At 45.6% G+C, this 18,451-nt stretch overlaps 1 protein-coding gene across 6 annotated transcripts in view; it reads left to right on the top strand.

Annotated features, from left to right (window-relative positions):
• Positions 1-18,451, top strand: part of SMARCA2 (SWI/SNF related BAF chromatin remodeling complex subunit ATPase 2) — a 164,626-nt gene that overhangs the window by 138,580 nt on the left and 7,595 nt on the right. For all 6 annotated transcript variants that reach the window (XM_074361638.1, XM_074361640.1, XM_074361639.1 and 3 more), the window contains 3 exons: positions 8,367-8,472; positions 8,954-9,055; positions 12,023-12,155. In XM_074361638.1, coding sequence (XP_074217739.1) covers positions 8,367-8,472; positions 8,954-9,055; positions 12,023-12,155 — 341 coding nt within the window. The remainder of the gene's footprint in view (positions 1-8,366; positions 8,473-8,953; positions 9,056-12,022; positions 12,156-18,451) is intronic.

Below are 18,451 nucleotides of genomic sequence, written 5' to 3'. Positions count from 1 at the left end.
CATGTCATGCCTGCGCTGTCTGAGGACATGATACGGCCGTACGTAGGTAGGACCCACAGAAGTCCTTTTACTGGAGACATGTTTAAACTGTCATTTCCAGGGACACAGACGGGGCTGGACATTTGCTTCTTCGGGGCTCTTTGGGGGTCTGTCTTGTCCCTTCCTGTCACATATGCTTCCTCTCCCCAGAAGCCCGAGTTCAAGACGTTGTTTGAAGGTTGCGTTATGATTAAGTTTTTTAAAATTCTTTTTTAAAATCCCTTCCTGTGTTCAGAAGCACTGAGCATTTTCTATGTGTCAGTCTGTGCAAATATTGAGAATGGGGGGGAAAGATGAGTAAAATGGAATGCCTTAAAGCATAGCTGGAAAGAGCTATGTGAAGGAGTAACACAGACACACAGTAGGGATAAAGAGTACGTGTCGGGTGGGAGGGGGAGAGCAGAGGCAGCCGGTGGCTTGTGGGCGGAGGAGGAGTCCCCCAGGTGGACGGGGGGACAGAGGGGAGGCTGGGGTGCTCAGGCCCGGGTATGCAGGCGTTCACGGAGGAGGTGTGGAAAAGCAGGACCCCCCTCTAGGGACCACGTGTGTCTCAGTATGACGGGGCCATCGGTACAAGGGAAGAGGGGTCAAGCACGGGACATGGCAGTGAGTGCAGACAGGAGGACAAACAGTCAGGGGTCTGATTGGTGGGACTTAGGGGCGGGCTGGATGTGAGAGGTGGAGGAGAACTTGACAGAGATAACTCCTGAATCTCTGCCCCGATGGTAAGTGAATGTGGTGCCACTTACAGAAATACAGCTGAAAGGAAAGGTGGCAGGTGGTACCCAGCCCATGTGCTCCATCCCAGGAAACCAGAATTCTCTCCGTGGCTGTTAACAGCCCTTAATGTTGTGATTACGTCGTTAGCATTGACTATCCCTCCAGGACCAGCCAAGAAGCTCTTTTAGACAAAATTTATTTTTAGCAGTGTCTTCACCAGACGTTTTGTATTTCTTTAAATGGGGGAGGGAGGCTGTGTCAACATCTCAGGCTCAAGGCCCTTTGCATTTAATTAGATGACAGAGAAATTGCCATGAAATAGAAGTGTGACCAAGTGGATACACTTAGGGAATCTTAGTTCTGGGTGAAGAGCCTTTCTTCATTTATTCTCTGTTTGGATGCTTGGGGCTCAGCGGCAGGGTTGACAGTTCCTCTTGTGTAGCAGCGGCCTGGGGAGTCAGAGTCTCACGTGATATCCGGGGTGTTGCTTCCCCGGAGAGTGGAACTCTAGACAGACGCAAACTCCAGTCCCATAGCTTCTTGTAGAATCCCCAGTGTAGTCAGGGGCTCTGGGAAGTTTTGCTGTCAAGTCATCTGGACCAATGAAGCCCCCTTTTTCGGGAACACTATTAATAATCCATTAAGCTTGTGTTCCTTGGAGCACATACTGGGAAATGCCCGCTTAGAGCTCAGGAGTTGCATTTAGTCCAGAGAGAATCAGCCTCGGGGAAATGTGGATTCCAGCACTGTATTTTGCCCTCCTTACCAGGATTGGTACTTTGAGATGTTTACCGGAATAGGCTGCTTTGACTCCTGGTGACCTGACTCTTGTTTTTGATGCTCAGCCAATTATACGCACATACAGCAGGTGGGCAGCCCACAAATAAACTTGGTCCGTCTGCTCTCCGAGGCACAGAAGGCCTCCAGCATCAGCCTGGCCCAGGAGCCCAGGGTCTGCCTCACAAAGCTTCAGGACAGCCAGCATAAATGACCTGTCTCTGAGGGAGCGGAAGCAGCCCCAGCAGGAAATAACAAAACTGATTTTCTTACCAGGCTATAAACTGTCATCAGAAACACTCTGTATGTCTTGTGATAAAAAAAGGATAGCTCTGAAAGAGGGCAGGTATTTGGGCATAAAGGTTCCTGTATATATTCATGGGGAAAAGATCTATCTGCCTCATTCCTTTAGAATCATACCTCACGTGTCTTCCTTAAGAATTTCCTAAAATGACCATTACGGGGAAAAGCAGCGCTCAGGGCGCCTGCTACGACCCACCCCTTTGACAAAGTGACATTTGGGATTTACAGCTCAGGCAGAGAGGTATTTGATTTTGTTTGCCTGCAAAGGCTTTGTACTCTTGAGTTTGATTGCAATTCAGCCAAAAAGCTTTGAAGCGTCTTTACCATTACGAAGTGGAGACACAGGAAGAGATCAAAGGACAGAATATTCAGTGGAAGTGAAGGGGGGTCCTTACCTTTTGAAAGGTGTCACCTCCGTGTCACCTCCACGCCTTCAGGATGAGGTGACAAAAGCTGGTGAAACAGCTGAGCGAGGAAGGAGCGTCACATTGAGACAGATGGACGGTTAGAGTTCTGTACCTCCACCTGCTGAGAAGTGAGAAAAAGAAGGGACTAGATGTCCCGAGTCAGTATTTCTAAGAAGTCAAGTGATAGATGATAGATCTTCTCAAACGTCTCCTCAGAATGCTGGTCTAAATAAACAAATAAATTCTCTCTGAATCGTACGTCCTAGTGATCACCTCTGATTTGCAGTAGTAAGTTCAGTGAGAGAATTAAATAGGAACTTCATACAGTAGATTCCATTGGTTGTAGTATATTTAATGAAAACTGTATGGAATTTTTCTGTTCTATTATTCTCTTCTATTTATTTGGCTTTATATGGAGAGTTAAAAGGTCCCAGTTGATGAACTGTGCGATTTATGGTGATATAAATAAAGGTTGGTCATATGCCCCTCAGATGACATTTCTCTTGGAAAAATCAAATTAGATTTTTGACTTACAGCATGTTTTCAAAGAAGGCAACTCATAAAAGTGTTTGAGACCTACTTTATTTATTGATCATAATTTGGTTCCAAATTACATTGGATTGTAAATCTGCATTTTGTTGAACAAGAGTATAGTATTATTGTTTATTTATGCCCTGGCATTTCTCCTTTTGGTCCTGGTTCTTAGTTTATGCCTTTTTAAAAGCCTAGTTGAAGTTGTATTGCATTTACACTTTGATACCTGGTTTTTTTTCCCATTGAATGTCATAAGCATGTGTCCATTTTTTTAAGGCACATAATTAGAAAATACATGATTTTAGATTCTCCAGCATTCCATTACACATTTTTCCCCACTTGTTTGAGATATTGGCTGCTTTAAATTATTTTAAATAATGCTGTGATGAACATCTTCACATGTATATATGTATACAAATAATCCGTTTTCAGTTTACAGTAGATTACCAACAGCAAAGCCATACGTCAGAATGTGGTTACATAGAAGACTCTTGGTAAAGCCCTGGGGCTTTTCTTACTGAGTTAAGTGAACCATTGTCTCCTAACATCCAGATATCTACCTAGCATTAACTTGATGTAGCTTCATTTTTGTTGATAAGTCAGGCACATTAGATATTCACAGCCCTTAACACGACCCTTGGGGTGATTTTTAACAGCTGTCCAGTCCACTCCCCAAAGCAAGTCTACTCGTATCCCATTCTGTCTTGCTCAGACCTCAGATGTATGTCAAGAGGCTGGGAAGTCAGATCTCCACGCTTGCTAGGAATTACCGTCAGGAAGACTCAGATGCGAGAGTTCAGACAGAATGCAGAGTGCGAGTTCTCTGACACCTGTTTTGTGACTGGCTCAGGTTTCTGGGGACTCTCTGGCTAAGTAGGGTGCTACTCTGGTCTGAGTTCCTTTTTAAATGGTAATGTGTTAAACCTTACAGGAATCTGACCCTGGGGAAAAAAACAGCATGTTTTCACCTACTGCCCTCCAATGCTGACCCAATTTTTATAGTTTTCTTCCCAAATGATTTCCTAGTTTGATTCCTCTCAGACTATCATAACTTTCCTGTAAAACCCTTCCAACTCCAAGTGGGTATTCTAAATCATGACATCGTTCAAAAGAACCACGTTTTATATTCGGTAATTAATATAAACGAAACCTATTATTTCAGCTTTAGCTAAAGATCACTTGTTCAGAAATATCCATGAGGAATTCTTGTCAGCAAATCAGCTTTGGCAGGTAAAAAGAAAAATCATAAAGCAACGAAAAAAAGACTCTCACTGTTGCTGGTGGATGTAACCGGTGTCCAGGTTCTTGTCCCATCCCAGAAAGAATTCAGAGACAAGACTCAGAGGTTAAGAAAGTGAAGCAGGGATTTTTAAGGGATGGATAGTACGCTCTCAAGGGGAGGCTCTCAAGGCTCAGGTGAGAGTCTGACCCAAATGTCTTTGGCAAGTTGGTTACATAGGGTGTAAAAATGAGTGGGTGGAATATTCATTGGGGAAGGAAGGGTTTGGAGTCATATTCCTTGATTTTCATCCCAACTCCATCTTCCCGAAGGGAGAAGGGATGTCTGTCATTTAGCCTCCAGGCCGTGCCGCTTCCCCCTGAAGGTGTGACCACTTAGTCCAGAGGTCCCCGCTTTTCCTTCTCTGCCCAGGGACCCCTGGTGCTTATATGTGTGGTTTCCTGCATTTGGCCTGTGCCCCTTCTTTCTGCCCAATTCCTGCCATTTGGTCTGCACCCCCTTTCTCTGCTCATAGCTAGCTATCTGCCTGCTCTAACATCACCAAACATCTTATCTTCTTGGTTGGGGCTTGTTGGAAAGACGTAACAGCCAGCGTTTTAAAGGAGCAGGTTTCTTAGCTAGTGTTTCAGTCTTGTGCACTCTTCCAGCTTCACGTAAACTGTAGTCAAAGGGAAAGCGGATTCTGACGTGATGTTTCTAATGTCTGTAGTCACCATGTCAAGAAGCCATAGTAGTACAGATGTGAGATTCTTGCCATTTGGTTTGGGTACTAATGGGAGAAAAATTAGTCCCCAGATGAAGCACAGCAAAGCATTATCGCGCGCGCGCGCGCGTGCGTGCGTGTGTGTGTGTCCGTCCGTCCCTGTCCCCGTGTGTGTCCGTGTCCGATATATGCATGCAGGGTTTGCAAACCCTCATTTACATAGTGGCACGTAGTGCTTTTCCATCTCATGCACAACAGCATAGCCATATGCCCCTTTGCCCTTTGACCTCTGTGGAGAGACAGTATGTTTGCCCACCAGCACCTGCAAACTCTATCAAGTGCAGTGGGTTCCTTTATATTTGTGCTTTAGGTTATTCTCCTCCCTCACCCACCATATGTCTTATTATCAGGGTCGCATTTCCTATTCTGTGGTAGATCGTTGTACAAAGTAGGTCTGAAAGCACAGACCATTCTGGAGGAGGAGGACAGGTATCACTTTTGTCAAGGACGCAGCACACGTAGAGAGAGATAACAATTTATAGTTAACCCTTAAAATTGTGTAAAATGACGTAATGGAAAATACCTTGGGGGCAGGATAAGCATTTCAACAGAAACAGAACACCTTCTGCAAACCACTGTACAATTAGTCCATTGTTCTGTACTTTAAAAAAAAAAACTTTCTGGCACTGGGAAAAAAAGTTTTTGAAAAGGTGTATTGAAGAAGCCTTTATTCAGCGTAAGTTGGAGAAAGAAATGCCAAGAATTCAAAACTCTATCAGGCTGCTTCACTTTTTAAATTTTTCTTTTTTTTTTTAAACCTTTAATTTAGGGAAAACTAAGTTACCATAGCGATCATTAGTGAGCAGTCCTCCGTCCTCAGCGCATTCTGTAGGTGATGTAAAAGCTGGGTGTCCTCCAGGACCACCTGCCATTTCCTGTGCAGACCTGCCCTGGGAAACGCTGCCTCTGATAGAGGTGGGGAAGGGTTTTGACTGCAGGTGAAGTGTTCCCACCCTCTGTGGAGGAGGGAAAAAACCAACATCACAGAATGACGCTCTGAGCAGTGAGGTGCCAAGACTTGGTTTAATACTGAGGAAAATTTCTTCCATTTTTATGGAGGAAGTATTCTTGATCCTGGATGGATAATGGAATATTTGAAGGGAAAAGACCATAGAGGACCTTCTAGCCATGGAGTGAGAGGTGGGCCAAGCCTGGAGACGGAATTAGTTGTAAAGGGGGCACTGGCCACGGTGCTTGGGGTACACAGGAGGGAGGCTATTCTGACCAGAAGAGTCAAGTCGGCAGTACAAACTGGGTTTGCAGAGAAGGCGCTGAGGTGGGCTTCAAAAGCCAGACTGAGGTGTTTGAGTAAAGATGATTCCAGCGTAGCCACAGGGAGACTTCGTTTGATGGCTTCCAGGTCCTCCTTCAGCTCATGCCCTCTGTTCTTGGGAGGGGAAATAAAGGAGGTAGGATCGAAACATTAAGCCACATGAGCCTTTATTTTTGAAACAGAATAAATTCATCTGCTTTTATACTATTGGCCCTGAGTCTCAGAACATTCCACTCTCTCCTTTGTGAGCACAGGTAGCTCTGAACTTGTCTCTTTAAGGGATCTAGAATTTTTCTAGAATTTCTCTCCTAAGAACAGGACATCAGACCAAGATTGTTTTAGCCATTTTGCCCCTGTTAGAGCGAGCTTTATCACAGTCTCAGTATAAACTGCTTATTTCTCATTTCACCAGTAGCACCGATGAAATAACGACTACGTCCATCACGGGCATACAAAGCAACGATGTACTTGTAACCCGTCAATAGAAAAATGACACCATCTGTTGGCAATGCAGAAAATGACGCCGAAGATGTCATTGAGGGTCAGGTGCTAAATCCAGGATTACAAAGAGGGCTGACTCTTTGATGATTGCTAGGGTGTAAAGAATGCTAATTAGTAAGAAGTCACTGATAGAAATAGAAAAATGAATATAAGTTCCCCTCATTGCCTTTCAGACATTCATTTCAAACTGGTAAAAATGTTTGTGTATTTGAGTCTCAGAACGGGAGAATAAAAAGATTGCAGCCCTAGGGAGAAAGTGATAGCAAATGAAATAGCTTTTGCCATGTTCTATGTGGGCTTGAATTTATGGTGGTACAAACGCATTTCTCAACCTGGAAGGAGGGGTGGGTAGGGATGGCTGTGAGGGTGAGAGAACACCTTGGTTCTTGCTACAGTGATCGTAAAATCCACTTTCCTATGAAACTACAGGCCTCTTAAACCTCTCGCGTTGGCCCCTGGTGTAAGTATTCATGAGCCCCATATATGCATTGACAAAATCAAATAAAACAAAACACTGACACAGTCTCACAGAAGAACTCGCCCATCCCTTTGACAGGATTTTCGGTTAATTTATGCAGGCCCCTTTGCACTTCAGCATTTTCCCCACTAGTTGCTAGGCAACCGTTTGAGTTACTGCGCATGCCTTTTTTTATGATAACTGTCATTATGATTATTTTTTAATTATACGACTGGGACTCTGGATTAAAACAGCATATTGTCACTCATTCTTCGCTGCTGCTTCCAGCATTCTCACACACTCCGAGAATCACCTTCCAAAATTTACATGGCAGTGATTTATGGTTTGGTGTTTTTTTTTTTGTTTTTTTTTTTTAATCTTTCTGGCTTCACAAAGGAAGTAGAGATGGCATCATAAGGGAAGTGAGGTTTTCGTGAAAAAAAAATGACTATACCGTATCCCCTGAGCTATCACTGATCTGGATAGGCTGAGTCAGATAGTAGGGTCCCGAACCTGAATTATGAGTATCTTTTTCCTTTGACCATGTCTGCTTCTAACATTAAGTGACGTTAAAAGCTTATATTGCTTTGTGGTCTGTTTTTCAAAATTACAAAATGCTAAGCATTTGTTGCTTCTAAATGTGCTTTCAAATAAAGCTGCCATGGGTTTGGGGAGGGTATAGCACTGATCCCAGGGACGTGAGGTAGCCACACTTGGTAAATTTGTGTATTGTTTTCTGCACAAATTATTCCGTATACACACAAGTGCAGTTAGATGAGATGAAGGGAGTTCCTCCGGCAAAAAATAATGAAGTGTGTGAGGTTCACAGTATATAAAAGTGCTCTAAAGGGAGTAAGACGGAAGAGCTAGACAGTCACTAGTACACACAGCAGCTTTTCAGTCGGGTTTCCAGGGTGTTCTAACACAGTATTTGCTGAATGTAAGGTGAATTTGAGAACAAAGGAGTATGGAAATAAAGTCAGGGTGAGGGTTTTTTTGGTTTTTTTTTCAAACCGACTCAATTATTACTCCTTTAAAAATGGAATTTTTGGTGGAATGGGGTATTTTAAATATTTGTATCAAAATGGAGAGATCCACTCTGAAGGAGAAATCCACAGTGGACTTCCCATACGTACGGCAGAAGTGGGGGCCTAGTGGTATTTTTATGTGCTTTTGAAGTTAGTTCCAGGGCATTCATCTCCAGTATGGTTGTAGGATTTTCCTTGATTTAAAGAGCCCCATGTTTATCTGAGTGGGATGTAATTTGCTTTGGGGGGCGTTGTCTGAAATAAAGTACAAGTTTTTCTCAATGGTGCATGACCTATAATGCTTTTGTTCCCCCCACCCTACAGTTCAGGACGACAGCTCAGCGAAGTCTTCATTCAGTTACCTTCAAGAAAAGAATTACCAGAATACTATGAATTAATTAGGAAACCGGTGGATTTCAAAAAAATAAAGGTAGATCTTTTGTTCACAAACTTTACACTTCTACTTTATTTACTTTAAAAAATAAACTCCTTGAAATGATGACAGTACTTGACCGTGGCAACCCACCTGACCGGTAATGGTGCCCATTCAGGGCTTGGCTCTAAAAAGGCTGGGATGTCCTTGGGCCTTTCCATGGATGATGCATAATCGTTACACGGGGAGTTCATATTGATTATCCTGCATTCTATTTAAGAAGTTTCGGACTCCTCCCACTACGCCACTGTGCCCCCTGGTTCCCATCATCCGCTCCGTCCTCCCCCTTAGAAGTACGAATGGTGGGAGGGTGGCCTCTGAGGGTGACACCCCCGGGAGCTGTGTAGTCCCACCTCCCTGGCAGGGCCGTCTGCCGGGAAGACAGAGGGAGGATCAGGCTTTGTGAACCAAGTAATGACTGTTGCATTTCCAACCCCACCCTCCTTCTTTCTTCTGTTTTATCCAAAATTTCCATCAGGAAAGGATTCGTAATCATAAGTACCGGAGCCTGGGTGACCTGGAGAAAGACGTCATGCTGCTGTGTCACAACGCTCAGACCTTCAACTTGGAGGGCTCCCAGGTGAAAAATGCGTGACCTTGAACACGCTTGTGTTACTGTAAAGAAATTGTTTCATTTGCTACCATTGCTACTATCCTGGCAGAAGAAAAGGGAAAATAAAAGCCTATATTCTGTGCTCCCTGTGTAAGTAAACCGAGGCTGCGGCATTTTCAGACCCACGGCGGCTCCTCTGTGCCACAGCTGGGCTGCTGCTTACCCAGGCTTGCCTTCAAGGCTTGGCTTCTAATCAATCAGAGGAAGAATTTAAAGGAATCAATGAAAGTGGTGCTTAAAGGCTAGCGGCCCAGCTTTTGCTTTGAGAGAGGTTGTGCGTTTGATTCTACTTACCTTGGTTTTTCTGCTTGTAACTTTGCATCAGGAGCTGAAACTGGCTGTGATTTAAAACAAAACATATATGTAAAAAAAAAAATTCCATCTCATTGCTTACAAAAGAAAGGCTTTTCATCACGTCAGCTGCGACAGACAGCAAGTGTAAGAGTATGTAAGTCAGTGACACTATTAAAACAGGCAGAGGATACTTCCACTTTAATTACACCTCAGTTGCACTCAGCGTTGGTAGGAACACCCCTCTTCCTTCCTAATGCTCATACCCACGAAGTTGAAGGAAGAAGAAAAGAGGTCAGTGTGTCCCTGACCGGCGCAGTCTCAAGCCACCATGAGATTCCTTAAGCCTCTTTCCTGATCCTGCTTCCTTATCTTCATGTGAATTCCAGTCACTAAATTGGAGAACATGGGACTCCGCAGAATGTGCCTTGAACAGACCATGTATTTCCATTTCTTAGAAGTTAACAGGAGTGTTACTTTGACCAAACAACAGGTCTTGGAAGCAAGCCTTCTGTTTTCAAGGCAGTCTTCAAAGAAATTTAAGATGAAAAGTAGGACACAGAGAGTAATAACCACAAGCGTCAACAAGGAAGTCCTTTGTGAATGTGTGTGGATAGGTTTTGGGGGGGGGTTATGGTTGGTTTTTGGGGGGGTTTTCAGAATAGGGAAGTTTCATTTGAGCTGAAGGGTCTGGGGGTTCTTTGCACGGCTTCGGCAGCGTGGCGTGCGCCCCCGTGCCCCACAGCCCCCCCGCCTGCCCACACTCACTGCCTCATACCTGAACTGGGGTGAGAAACAGCCCCCTGACTAGCTTCCCTCCCAGGCCCTCCTGGCTACCGGTTTATCTTTCTCTAACCACCTTTTTATCCTGTCCATCTACTAACCACCAGGCTTTGAGTTCCCCCTGCACTGTTTAACTCTAGAGTGAATTTAATCTCCATGGACTGCGTTCTAAACCCAAACGCTAATGCTTCAGCCTCATTTCCTGCGGCTCCTCAGTGTAAACAGTTCGTGGTCCAGTAAGACAGCTTCATGGACACCTGCTTCCCCAGATGCACGTGCAGTGGTAGGAAAACAAGAGCATTTACATCGTCACGAGATACTAACATGACGCAGTCCCGTATCGTATGCAGGCAGTTGTCAATACCGCCTTTCCCAATGCATCTTTTTTATTCTTGCCTCCCACCTTTCTCACTTGCTCTCTTTTCCTAAAAAGTCCCTCTGCTTTCTCACCCCTGATGGAATCCTCCTCACCTTTAAGATCCAGCTCAGCTCTAGTGTCTGTGACAAATTCTACCCCAGTGGTCCCATCCCAGTGTATCATCTTCACCACTTGTTCAGTACGCAGTTCCGTAGTGTTAGGTATGTTTTCATTGATGTGCGACAGATCTCTAGAACACTCGCATCGCATAAAACTGCAACTCTAATAACTCTACTTAGCAACAACTCCTCTTTTTCCCTCCGCCTGCCAACCACCATTCTACTGTCTGTTTCTATGAGTGAGTTCACTCTATAGACAGCCCGTAGAAGTGAATCACACAGTATCTGTCTTTTTGTGAGCGGCTTATTATTTCACTTAGCATCCATGCAGCGTAGCTTGGGATAGGGTATCTTTCCTTCTTCAGGCTGGGTGGTAGTCCAGTGGAAATGGACATACCTCACTTTGTTAATCCATCCCTCTGTCGATGGCTGTGGTTTGCTTCCACCTCTTGGCTACTGTGCATGGTGCTGCTGTAAACTGTTTTCAGTTGCTTTGGATACTTATCTAGAAGTGGGATGAGTGAATCATATAGTATTTCTATTTGTAGTTTTTTTGAGAGAAAGGACCGTTGTTGAACTCTACATCTCTCAGCAACTACACGGGGCTATGCTCAGATATGTGCATACACTGAAAATAATGCACTGATTGCAAACAGTATTGGCTGGTACTGATAAACTCAGTAATGAAGAATTCCCTTGCGTTAGGAGAATTGCATTTTTTTAAAAATGGAGGGTGGGGGAGGGTATAGCTCAGCGGTAGGTAGAGTGCATGCCCGGCGTGCGCGGGGTCCTGGGTTCAATCTCCGATACCTCCACCAAAAGTAACAAATAGATAAACCTAATTACATACCCCCATACAATAAAATTAAATTAAATTAAATAATAAATAATATAAATAAAAAAAAATAAATTACGGGGGAATGAACCCAGGACCTTACGCATGCTAAGCCTGCCCTCTGCTACTGAGCTATTCCCATCCCCTCCCCTAATTGCACTTTTTAAAAGGTTGCTTTACCCAACAGTATTTGCTAGAACACTTCAAATAAGAAATATAGTTTTAAAAATCCTACTCTTGCTGTCAAAAATGAGAGGGTGTCTTGTGGAAGGCCACCTTTCTCTCCCAAGTATGTACATGTGCACACGCCCACACACACACACACACACAAATTATTTCCACTGCATGTGGACTTTTTCCCAAATGAAGATGTAGGTAGATTTGAGTTTGGCATTTTCCCGAAGGCATAGATGCTAACATTGATGCGTCTATGGAAATTCACGTGAAAGGAAACTGGTGTGCTGCGTAAGGAATAGAAGCGTGATGGGATCGTGGGTCTTGGGCCCTTCACCTTGCCATTTTTAACAGGTGCCACTTTGACCCCTCAGATCTACGAAGACTCCATTGTCTTACAGTCAGTGTTTAAGAGTGCTCGGCAGAAAATTGCCAAAGAGGAAGAGAGTGAGGACGAAAGCAATGAAGAGGAGGAGGAGGAAGATGAAGAGGAGTCGGAGTCAGAGGGTAATGAGTCCAGGCATGTGGTTCCCCCACCTTGCTGCCGCCGGCCACCTGCACCGATGTTTCCACAGATACTAACAGAGCAGCCATTAGACACGGGCACATCTGAATGCCAGACCTTGGTCTTTCGTGTCCTTGCTGGGTAACCCCAGGCAGGGCACTTAACCCTGCTCAAGCTCAGTTTCCTCCTCTGGGAAACTGAGGTGCTAAAAACACATCCCAGCCACACAGAGAGCTTAGCACATGGCCAGGCTCACAGCAGACACTATGCGCTGCCCCTGGAACGCAGTATAATAGACAGTTCCCTAGTAGTCTATAGTCTGCTACATAAAAAGTACAAATATGCTTCCAAGAGTTTTATTAGATTTGTTCCTAATTACATGCTCAGTGCAGACAACTTGGAAAATATTTTTTAAGAAAGGAAAAATCTGTATTAATTCCATAACCCAGTATACACGGAATATTTCAAGAAGTCGTCTTCCAGTTTTATCTGCATGCATAAATGTTTTGTTTACAAAAGTACAAGTTTTCTTGCACGATTTTCTGTTAGGAACATCTTCCCGCAACAGTGTTTTTATACAGCAGTGTGGATGAGCATCCATTAAAGAGTGAACCAAAATGCATTAGTCTCACCCTATATAATGCTGTCCTGAAGGTTCTTACCCATAAGTCATTGCACACATTTTTAAAAATACCTGATGCGTACAGAATGCCACACAGCGGGGAGTTTCCTTGTCAGCCGTGTACATAGGTGTCTATTTCCCACACCTGCATCAGCTCTCAGTGTTATTTTTAGTGACTCAGCATTTTATTAATGTGACCTTCTCAATTTCATAAGGTGCCTGCCTACCAACCCCGTCTCAGACACAGGATTTGCCAGTAGTTGGTCTAAGTCTGCAGGTTGCCTTTTCATTTTCTTGACAGTTTCTGTTGCTGCACACAAGCTTTCTAAGCTGTGCGGTTTCAGGCCTGGTTCTGTTGTGAGAGAATTTTTGTGGACGGTGTAAGATAGTGGTCGAGTCTCAGTCCTTGGCGTGTGGCTGTCCAGTCTCCGCAACACCGTTATTATTATATGCCCCATTTCAGTAGGATGACATCTGTGCCAAACTAGTCAACATAACAAACAGAAAACACGACTGGACTTGAGCAAGAGTGACTAGTGTCTGCTGGGCCTGACTTTTATCATTTTTATCACAGAAAGGTATGCAGCACTCTGAGTGCAAGTACCTAGAAATGAAATTTGACTTTCTTTCTTGAGGCACGTGGAACCCAGCATTCTCCCTGAGGTGAGGAGATAAAGGTGAGTTTGGCGAAACTAAGGTAGCAAGAAAGAGGCTATAGCTCAGTGGTAGAGAGCATGGCTAGCATTTTAAGGAAAATTAAATGAATTAAAGCAGGTTCAGTTTAATTGTGGCAGCGGCATCAAATAAAGGGAATATTAATTAATGTGTTTAAAAAAAAATGAAATAAATGACTCTCACGTATTACTGGGAAAAAGATTAGCCAGCTGTTTTTGTAGTGAGTGAAACTCCTGTCCAAAATACCTCTTCCTAAGGTTGCTCTGTTGTTGCAACGAACAAAGTGACGTGTGCAACCTGGATGGCTGCTTGGGCTCAAAACAGGTATCAGGCTGATGTTATTGACTCATGCCATTTGGTTTGCAGGTTGGTGGCATTTGTGTTTTAATCTTGATTCCTAGCACCACATGGGTCTGAGGCTATAAAAGAAAAACTATAAAAGAATGTCTTTATTCTTCAAGGTTATGGTATAGCCCATGCTTTTCCTGAGTGCCAACTTGGTCTGGCCTTGGTGTCTCTGACCAGAGAAGCTCTGTGTTGTGACTCTCAAAGAAAGTTGCTGTCTGGAGCAGGAGGGCACTGTGAAGGCGTGAGCCTGTGTGGGGCTGGGCACCTTGCTCTGAGAGCACTGACAAGGTCTCTCAGCCTGGGTGGCCGCAGGGGCCTTGCCTGGGCATTGGCCTTGGGGAGAAACCGAGTACAGTGGATGCTTGCAGCTTTTACTGGGCAGGCGACTTAGGGAGGTATGTGTCAGAATAAAGAGTGACTTTGTAAACTTGTAGAGTTTGGGAAGAAAGAGCAAAGGAGGGGATAAAAAACAGCGCTCAGCAGAGCAGCAGGAAAGCAGAGTCCTCCTTAGCGTGCCCTCTTGCACCATCCTTATTTCTCTGGATGCCCCGAAGCGACTCGTAATTTAGCCTGACTTCTACGCATCTGGTTTTCAAGGAAGAGCTTTTGTCACGGCTGACCGTAAATTGAGGGGGTGGCTTTGAAGATGTTTTCTGAAGAGCAGAAACGTCTGCAGGTTATTTCCATAGCATCCCAGTGTGTTTGAGAGCACTGAGTGGCCCTGTCCGTTCCTTCAGCAAGCAGTCGTGGAGCACCGACTCTGTGCCCGATAGCGTGCCTGGGGCACAAGAAATACTGCTTGTCCTAGAAAGCGTGAGCTGGCACACTCCCCCAGCCCCGCCAGGTCAGACGCGGTCGTAACTTGGGGAAGGACAGAGGCAAAGACTGCACTTGTGGGAGTCTAGAAAGCACGTGTTCTAAGCAAACTAAAAGAGAAAGCCTTCGTCGTTCCTCCGCCTAAAGGTACAAGCGCCCGTCCAGGGCCCGGGCGCTTCCGCCGCCGTGCTGCAGCGGTGAGGGCAGACAGCACGTCACAGCGCTCACCTTAGAAGGACGCGCCTCTGCCCTGCTGCCATCCCAGTGGATGGGGTGGGACCTGTAGGAAGGAAAGGAAACCTGGAAGTGCAAAGGTAAACGGGGGCGCGGTAAGGCCGTGTCCTAGGCTGAGAGAGGGCCAAAGGAGTAGCCGTGGCGATGACACAGCGACTTCGGCCAGTCAGTGCAATGTGAGCTGTCCTGACAACCCCCAGTATCACAGTGGCTTAATGCAAGTCCAGTTTTTCCTTCACTTGCATAATCATGTCCAAAATGGGTTTTTCTTCATTGGTGGGTAGCTCGTCTCCTAGCCAGAGTTCAGGGATCCAGGTTCTTTTTATCCGGTGACTCTACCATATTTGGTCTATGACTTCTCAGGTCTCAAGAATGTGAAGAACGTGTGGGAGGTTTTTATGGGCTGTGCTGGAAGTTCACAGGCTACTGTTAGACCACAACACCTGGCCACGCCCAGCTGCGAGGCGGGCTGGGAAACGTAGTCCCGCTGCATGTGTGCTCAAGAATAGGAGGAGGCAACTTCGGTAACCAGCTAGTCCAGATGCCACACTGGGCTAGAGGTCGGGGTCAGCGCTGTCCCTGATGCCGAGTTGAGAAACGCAGGCCTTTCTGGTCATTCGGTCCCTACTGCCGTTTCTTCCGTGCCTTGCTGTCCGTAGCCTTGTTCGCTCTCATATCCCCGTTGTATTTCATCAGAGCACATACTACTACCTGAGTGAGTACCGCATGGGCGGCCCCTAATCACTCAGTGCTCCGTGAATGAATGACCCCGTGAGCCCTGAGTGAATGGCTCAATGGAGGAAGTGGAACTTGAGCTGGGTATTAGGTAGCCTTTACCTTGGGAGTAAAGAGATCAGGAAAAGAAAGGCGGCAGACTGAAAGGAGGCAAAGATGAATGGACTGATCCATTTATGGAGCCGAGTCGCATCCATTGAACAGAGACTTGAGTGCCTGTATGAGTTTCAGTTCTGGGGCCGCCTCCTCCATACCCCTGAAAGACTGTACACTCCAATAAAAGTCAGGGACTATCAGAATGTATAAGGAAAAATAAGACCTAACGATATACTGTCTATAAGAGGTGTGCTTTAAATGTAGAGACAGATGAGTTAAAAATGAGTTTCCCTTATAGACTGTGAAGGGGGTGGGGGAGGGGAGAAAGCCATCACAGACCATCCTGGCAGGCTAGAGACCTTGAGAACAGAAGACCTCCGGTCTAGACATGGGCAAGCCACTGCCCCCCCACCCCTCACGCTGTACACCAGAAACTGGACAGCACTGTAAACTGTACTTCAACAAAAATATATGTGAATAAGTGAAATGAAGTTTCCTGAGTATCGAGTTCTATATTGAGAGTTATTTTCTTTGAGCCACTTTTGCCCGCTGGCTGCCATTGGTCCTGCTGCATAATCAGTTGACCATCTAAAGCATGTTCCTTTGAGCGCCATTGGTTTTTTGTACCGTCAGTATGCTAGGGCTCAAGATAGCTTACCACCTAGTGTCTTGTTTTTGTTTTTCGGTAGATCTTGTTTGTAGGTTTTGGTTCTGTTCTCCTAGTCATTTTGTTTTCAGGCGGTGATGATGAGATACTGTAGACGTTATCTTCCATCACAGTTTTCCCAGATTGTCTGTATCCTCACTCTTGAGCGATAGTTTAGCAGGGTTTAGAAACCTGCATTGTTAGTTTATTGTCTCCTGTGTCTATTCTTGCTGATCAAAAAGTGTGCTCACAGTCTAAATGTTGTATCTTTGCCAAATGGAAAGATGAAATCTTAAAAGCCATCAGGGAGCCTTTTCCCTCTGTATGTGAAGTACAGGGTGTGTTTGCAGGGTGGCGTGGTCCTGGTGGAGGGCATCGTCTGCGGACAAGCGTAGTGGGAAAGGTATGCTGGAACAAATCAGGCTTTTTAAAAGGCAGGTTCATGAGTCCACACTTGAACAGTTCCACTTATCATGGATGTATTATTACATGCTCAATTTAAGTAGGATCAAATGTGTGCCAAAGTAGTAAACGTACAAACGAAAAAACTGGATTTGAGTTTAGCAAGAATGACTAGCGTCTGCCGGGCCTGATTTTTATCATTCATCTACATGGCTCAGTGCAATGAACTCATGTGAATGAGTGAGAGCCACACTTCCAAATTAATGGATGTCGTTGAACCACATTTAAGTTACATGGAAAAGTGGTCTGTGTGAAGGATGTCCCTGAAATGAAGTGGGTTTTTTTAAAGACTTGCAATAACTTTATGATGAGTGATAACCCTTAAACTCAAGGGGGAAGAGGTGAAATAAGTGTTTTACTATCGGGCATACCTCTGCACCCACGGGTGGAATTACCACCTCAAAACCTAGCAGATGGCTGTTCTGGTCTACGTGGCATTATGGCAAGGCAAACGGTGGCCAGAATTACGCATTTACCAACCGTCCACCTGTGGTCATTGTGACTGAGCAAAAGGATGGGTGAGATGTAACTTCTGATGCTAAGAGTGGATCAGTGTCCGTCAAGTCCAGAGAAGTCTGTTGGGGAAATCAGGCCCAGAAGTTAATTGAGACTTTTTGGGAAAGTTCATACGTATAGACAGCAACTTAGGAAGGTATGTAGGACTTACTGCGCTCATGTAAAAATGAAATTTGCTTTCTGCTTCCAGCAAAAACTCTCCTCTGTCCTTCCCCAGGGCTTGAACCCAGGACCTACTGCTTGCTAGCCCTGCTCTCTGCCCCTGAGCTACAGGCTCTTGCTAGGTATCTCAGTTTCCCCAAGTCAAGTCAGCTTTCTCTCCCCCAGCTGAGGGAGGATGCTGGGTCCCTGGTTCCTCAGCTGCAACCCAGGCTGAGGCAGCAGCGATTCAGCATCGTTCGTCAGTTGAGGAGATAAAGGTGAGTGAAGGGAAACTAAGGTAGCTAGCGAGAGGCTGTAGGTCAGAGGTAGAGAGCTAGGGCTAGCAAGCAGGAGGTTGTAGGTTCAAGCCCTAAGGCAGGCAGAGAGGCAGAGAGGCAGAGAGGCAGAGAGGCAGAGAGGCAGAGAGGCAGAGAGGCTCTCTCTCTCCCCCCTCCCCTCCTTCTCTTCTTCTTTCTTCCCTCCCTCTCTCTCTCTCTCTCTCTCTCTCCCCCCTCCCCTCCTTCTCTTCTTCTTTCTTCCCTCCTCTCTCTCTCTCTCTCTCTCTCTCCCCCCTCCCCTCCTTCTCTTCTTCTTTCTTCCCTCCCCTCTCTCTCTCTCTCTCTCTCTCTCCCCCCTCCCCTCCTTCTCTTCTTCTTTCTTCCCTCCCCTCTCTCTCTCTCTCTCTCTCTCTCCCCCCTCCCCTCCTTCTCTTCTTCTTTCTTCCCTCCCCTCTCTCTCTCTCTCTCTCTCTCTCCCCCCTCCCCTCCTTCTCTTCTTCTTTCTTCCCTCCCCTCTCTCTCTCTCTCTCTCTCTCTCCCCCTCCCCTCCTTCTCTTCTTCTTTCTTCCCTCCCCTCTCTCTCTCTCTCTCTCTCTCTCCCCCCTCCCCTCCTTCTCTTCTTCTTTCTTCCCTCCCCTCTCTCTCTCTCTCTCTCTCTCTCCCCCCTCCCCTCCTTCTCTTCTTCTTTCTTCCCTCCCCTCTCTCTCTCTCTCTCTCTCTCTCCCCCCT

The sequence above is a fragment of the Camelus bactrianus genome, chromosome 4, assembly GCF_048773025.1.
Source record: "Camelus bactrianus isolate YW-2024 breed Bactrian camel chromosome 4, ASM4877302v1, whole genome shotgun sequence".
In the NCBI taxonomy this organism is placed as follows: domain Eukaryota; kingdom Metazoa; phylum Chordata; class Mammalia; order Artiodactyla; family Camelidae; genus Camelus; species Camelus bactrianus.
The sequence above is the reverse complement of the archived record's forward strand: the minus strand, read 5'-3'. Positions and strand labels throughout refer to the sequence as shown.